Source organism: Triturus cristatus, chromosome 7 (genome assembly GCF_964204655.1).
Source record: "Triturus cristatus chromosome 7, aTriCri1.1, whole genome shotgun sequence".
NCBI lineage: Eukaryota > Metazoa > Chordata > Amphibia > Caudata > Salamandridae > Triturus > Triturus cristatus.
Window position 1 is genome coordinate 1,452,458,723 of NC_140590.1, and position 6,000 is coordinate 1,452,464,722.

General features: G+C 47.5%; 1 protein-coding gene across 1 annotated transcript in view; it reads left to right on the forward strand.

Moving 5' to 3' along the window:
- VSTM2L (V-set and transmembrane domain containing 2 like) overlaps positions 1-5,777 on the forward strand; it is a 370,452-nt gene extending 364,675 nt beyond the window's left edge. The window contains exon 4 of the mRNA XM_085619196.1: positions 4,592-5,777. Within this exon, the coding sequence (XP_085475322.1) occupies positions 4,592-4,969 (378 nt within the window). The 3' untranslated portion in view covers positions 4,970-5,777. The remainder of the gene's footprint in view (positions 1-4,591) is intronic.
- Positions 5,778-6,000: the final 223 nt, after the last annotated feature.

A 6,000-nucleotide genomic window follows, 5' to 3' on the forward strand; every position in this document is an offset into this window, starting at 1 on the left:
GATATTTTGCGTGGGGGACATAGAAATGCACCCAACCTAACACGCAGGTCGTGCAGTCCCGAAAAGAACGAATAGTCCTTAGCTCCCATGTGCAGCTGTCTCCAGGAATCCAGTAGGCCCTACTTTAGCTAACAGTCCTTAAAATTTGTGTGACAGCCGTATTACAGGGGAATCCCTCAGGGGTGGGTGGGGCCGATCTAATGTGGGGTCAGTCACGCTATTATAGTCCCTGCCAAGTATGACAGGTTGTGTCAGGTGTAGAGCCAGTGTTAGAGACAAGTCATTGAAAAACTTCCCTTGGTCCAAATAAGGGGCATAGAACTTGATCTTAGGACATACCTCCTGTTAGGGTCAATTAGTTTCCGGGTCTGTTGGAATGGGACCCCAGGGCGGAACCAAATCAGATCCCTGCCAAATGCAGAATATGTTGTTGCATATATCTGTCCTCACCATCGCTTGTGAGGTGCATCCCTCCACCGGGGCAGTGAGGTGGGTCTCCTGCAATAGGGCGATGTGGGATCCCCACCTCTTTACGTATGCACGTACCTTGTACCGTTTTGCCCTACTATTCAAGCCCCTTACGTTCCAGCTGATGAAAGTATAGGTCAAGGGAGTTGTCATAGTGAGGAACTGAAGTGATACCCAGGAACCATCTTCCTCAGGTCTTGGCCCATGGGAGGGCAAGTGGCTTCAACCCACAGTGCAGAGGGTTCAACAGGGGTGGAATAAAACACAGTCCCCATAAACCAAACAACAAAAACACCCCAACCCCAGAACAACAAGTGAATTCACCCCATCCAAACTAGCAAACAATGTATCATCATTCATGCACTTTTCATATGCACAACTTAAAGCAGCGGGTAGGCTCAATTGAGCTCTTCCACGCCTGGCTGCACACCATCTAGGTAACATAGAAGGGGCTATTGCAAACCAGTCTCTCCTCATCTGTCTATACTCACTGTCACAGCACCAGCGAGGCTTAGAAACAGTACCACACCTAGTGTAGGCTAACTTCCCACATCTTGTGCAGTAGCCTTAAATACGTTCATTTGCAGTGGCAGGGGTGGCCTGTGGAAGGAAGATATCAGAATTACGGGAGGAGATCGAGCCATGCTCTGAGTCCGAATCCTCCAGTGCACCTTCAACAAGGTGCAAGGGAGGAATAGATCCCACCCCACTTATGGTTATCACCACCTCCTTATGCTCTTTGGCAGTCCTGTAAGGCTTAGGAATGGGACAAGATCACTGTCATGCCAGTTTTAACCCTTTTTCTTGGAGTTTTTTGGGTGGTTCGTCAGTTGCTGATGACTGGGCTGCCTTCCCAAAGGGAAAGTTGTTCAATCCATCTCCAAAGCTGGGATGGAGGGGTGAAAAACTGTACTGAGTTTTGGTAGGTCACTCGGAACCGGGCAGGGAACAGTATGGCATATGTGATACCTAATTTCCTGAGTCTTTTTTTAGCCTCCATGAATGAGGCTGTTTGCTGCTGCACTTCCTTGCTAAAATCAGGGAAAATCATTACTTTTCGGTTTTCCACCATTATATCCCCTTTGACTCGAGCTTGGATCAGAATATGGTCTTTCTATTTAAAGTGTAGGACTTTGGCTACCACAGATCGGGTCCTGCTCCAGGCAGTGGGTGCCATGAGGGTACACGGTAGGTGCATTCGAGTGCATACAATGGGGAGAGGCCCTCAGGCACTATCTTGGTGAGAATTCATTCCTTCAAGAAGGCAGTCATGTCGGCGCCAGGCCCCTCAATGCGCTCAGGCAAGCAGTTAATTTGGAGGTTATTCCTTCTTGCCCTGTTCTCCATGTCCTCTGCCCACAACTCAAGTTTCTTTACTCTGACCATCATGCTTGTCATTCATTCCTGCATAGTGTTTAGCTCAGAGTTTAGGTCTTCCAGTGTTTGCTCAGTAGTGCTAACCCTCTCTGCCAGCCATCTATGGTCGTCACGAAGCATCCCGAAATTGGTGACTATGGGGTCAATTGTGAACTCAAGTGCTTCATGTGATACAGCTATTGCATGAAGGTTGGTATCCAGAGTTGCTCCACTGTACCCTTCCTGTGAGTGCCTCTCCATCGTGGCCACAGTTGCTGGTGGATTATCCTGGGACTGGCAGGGATCACTGGTGTCCTTTTTCCTTTGAGTATTTTCCCATTGTATCGTGGCCCTTGGGTATAGGGCCAACGCCGCCTGAGATTTACCTCACGTAGGGGCAAGTCTGTTGACAGCGAGTGCCGTCTGCTGGGTGTTGGGGCAAGAAGAGGCCAAATGCGCTGTTGGTGTCTTATTTCCTCATTTACACAGTAGCCGGGCTCCCAACTTGTGTCATGAAGATCATGGAGGGTGCTCTCTGCTGTACAAAGTGACAGGACACCCAATGTATCAGGGGACAGCTGTGCACAGCAAGATGGGGCTTTTCTACTGTCATTAGACAAGCATGCAGTTCCGGAGCGGGCAACCAGTCTCAGTTCTTCAGAGAGTCTCTGTACAACAGGCAGGCAGTGTTCTCACTCCTGCTAGTAAGTTTGCCAGGAGGACTTCTGTGCAGGCCCTCCACTGATGGTTTAACAAAAGGGATTGTCCAGGGTTGTGTTCAGCAAATTATTAGCCCATGCTTCACAGCCCAAGCACCTCTCCCAAAGATGTCTGGCCAGGTGCTGTTGTCGGTAGCCCCCCCAGTATTTTAGTTTGTGGTCATCGTGCATGCCAGTGGATGAGATGGTGTGGGGGCATGTACAGGGGCATTTGCAGTAGAACAAGAGGTGGTAAGTAGCGAATATACAGTTTGTAAGGAGGTGGTGATCTGGTCTCAGTGCGCAGCCTTCCTCATATAGTTCATGTATGTATCATCTCAGGGGGGACGATAATGTTTTCCCCTGTATGGAAGTTTTGGATCAGCAGTACAATCCCCGCTGGGGCTGTATTTTTGCCAAGAGTGCTCCAACAGGGTAGGGCCCTCCAGGGAAGCAATCATCATTTAACCCTTCACCACACAACCACTCTGGTGAGTGCTCACGCCCTCCGCGTGGCCCATCACATAATGAGGCCTCCGTGAAGCGCAGGGGTGGGAGAGGCCATCTCATTAGTCTCCGTGCTCGCAGTTGGCAGTTTTGATGTGGCGCAGCAGGGAAACAGTCGGGAGGGTTTATCACACTTACTGCAAAGCCAGGTAAGTCCACTCTTGGCATCTGGCAACCGCTCTAACTGGGAGCCTGTCTGTCACTCTCATTACCATTGTAGCCCCCCCCCAGGCCCTCGTAATGGAGCACAGCACTCCATGTCGGAGCCCCACCAGAATAAGTGACCCTCCTCTGCAGGGTGACACAGTTCGAGGAGCCCTCTGAAGTCACCTGCTGGGATGTGGTGGGGCCCACAGTCTCAGTCGCTGACAGTTGGGCTGGGTCAAAGTCTTCCATGCACCACCATTTCGAAATAGGCAGCCTCGCTGTGAGCCACGGTGCTCTCTTTCCCATCCCCACAGCAAGCCGCTAAATCCCTCCAGTCCTGATCTGGCTACCCGTGGACACATTGATCTTGATCCCTGCTGTGAGGATGAGGGGCGAAATTGGTGTGCACCACTCATGGTCGGCCTAGATGGCGGACCTCGACCAGGAGCTCCACGTTCTCATGTCCTACTTCATTGGCAGTTAGCCACACCAATTTTGAGGAACTCCTACTCTGTTTTTTTCACAAGATTACAGTATCAGTGTTAGATTCCTCATTGTTCTGTCAACATCCATTTCAAACACTGTATCCAAAGTCCTGGGTTAAATGATACAAAGCTCAGGTAGGGTTGACAACAAATCAGAGATAAACTATTCAGCAAGTCAGGAGATGATTGTTTGTCGTGTGTGGGGTAGACTGTGTAGTGAATAGGACAGATGGTTTGTTAGACAAGAGGTAAATCATTTACATTATAAGGAATAGGTTCTGAAAAAGACAGGCTGCTAATTAGACTGAAATACATTCTAGAGCTGATCGTAGAAGGTGTGGCATCAGATACACTGGTCCAGCAAAAGACTATAGGCTATTTTGAGGCTGTATACTTTTGTTCACCATTCATAAAACACAGCGCTGCAGATTTTCATGCAATACTATGCAAATGGTAGTAAATCTGGACCCAGATTCTTGGTATAGAATTCTGCTACTAATTAACCGAAGGGATTGGATATATATTCATAACTCCACAATAGGTGCTTCATCCTCTGTAACTGCACCTTCCTTCAGCTATTACCTGGAATGTATTGAGTATGGAGTGTGTAAGCATGTTCTTTGCTGGAGCATGGGCAATGTGGGTACCTGAGGTCTAAAGATGGAAAGAAGCAGCAAGATTACAGTCCCTGAGTCCCTGAGAAGAAACAAACATATATTTCGATATTTAGATTCATGAAAACTATGGGCCACCACATGTGTCACTTAGAATATAGAGGCAAGATTCAATATGTGTGTTAAAATATATGAATGCAGCACTGGATCGCCCAGAATATGTAAATCATAATTTCATTTATCCAATAGTACTTCATCAATATTATTAAATTACAACATTAGTTTTTAATCGCACTTGGTTTTGTTCTCATTGCAGGTCGTCAAGGTGGTGGGGAGTAACATCTCCCACAAGTTGCGGCTGTCCCGAGTGAAGATGTCCGATGAAGGGACATACGAATGTAGGGTCATCGACTTCAGTGATGGCAAGGCACGACACCACAAGGTCAAGGCATATCTTCGTGTAGAGCCAGATAAGTCTGAGCTTTATCTCCATGGTGTCTCCACTTCCTCGTCTTCTCAGCTGCAGGATACTCAGCTGTCCGGGTCCAACACCGGCGACCTTCCACCTGACCAAGCAAAGCTCTCTGGCACTCATCAACAGGCACAGAGCCCTCACCACCACCATCAGAAAGGAGGCAAAGAGCTGAAGAAGCGCTCTGCTGATGCCTCTTGCCCAGACAGTTGTGCTCTGTAGACTTTAGCATCTGCGTGTGGTTGGACTAAGTCAGCCTAAGTTCTCCCCTTCCCCAACTCTTGATACATTGTACAGAGATGTGCATGAAAAGTAAGATGCTGGGTGTACCAGCTTTGCCACTATTATCATTGCTGCTGCCAGGTGCCAGGAACGCCTCTGCGCGAAGTATAACTGGAGAGCAAACCACACTGAAACAGACTGCAGACATACCAAGGACCGTGCCAGCATTATCTTTGCTCTATTCACTTATGCCTCTGGCCTCCCGCCCTTTTGTGCTGAGTTTCTCTTGTCTTTATTTGCTATTGGAAATGCTTTGAACTGGGTGAAAGGATGCTGATTTAACCAAGCACACTGGATTTATCTTGAAGGGATCATGTTTGAGGTACAAAAGGGAAGAGGTGGTGCCATCAATCTTGAACCATGGCAGATTGGAAACAGGAGGGTGTAGAAGTCTAAAGGAAGGTAATATTTGGGAAATAGAACTTGTTTTCAAACATGAATCTCCAGAAGTACAAAACAAAGCAGGTGGATTGCTCAACTTGCTTAATATTCCTGTATATGGACAGCATACTGGAAGCATAAGGCCACAGAACGTTCTACCCACCTCTACTCCACAGTTTATGTCAATCCCATGACTCACTAGCCCTCAACCTGTTGTTTCTGCTACAGACTTGTATTTTGCTGTATATAATGTTTGAAACATGTTAACAAACAATCTGCGTTCCTCTCCTTGAGCTCAACAAATGTGATATTGTGTTACAGTAATTTCTAATTGCATGAAGCAACATGATCCCCATTTATGCATCAACTGGCGCCTTGTGTTTTCTTAATGCCTTCTTCAGGGGTCACAGAGCAGGTGCCTTCCACTTTGTATCATGTCTTTATAGTTTCCTCACTCTCCTCCTTGTAACTCAACTTTACCGAGTAATTTGTCTCCCTAGCTTCTTTCCTGATCTTTCACTACATTAAATGTTACCTCCTTGTCTCTTGGGGCCTGATGTTAGCTAACCAAGGACAGACAGGGAGAAATA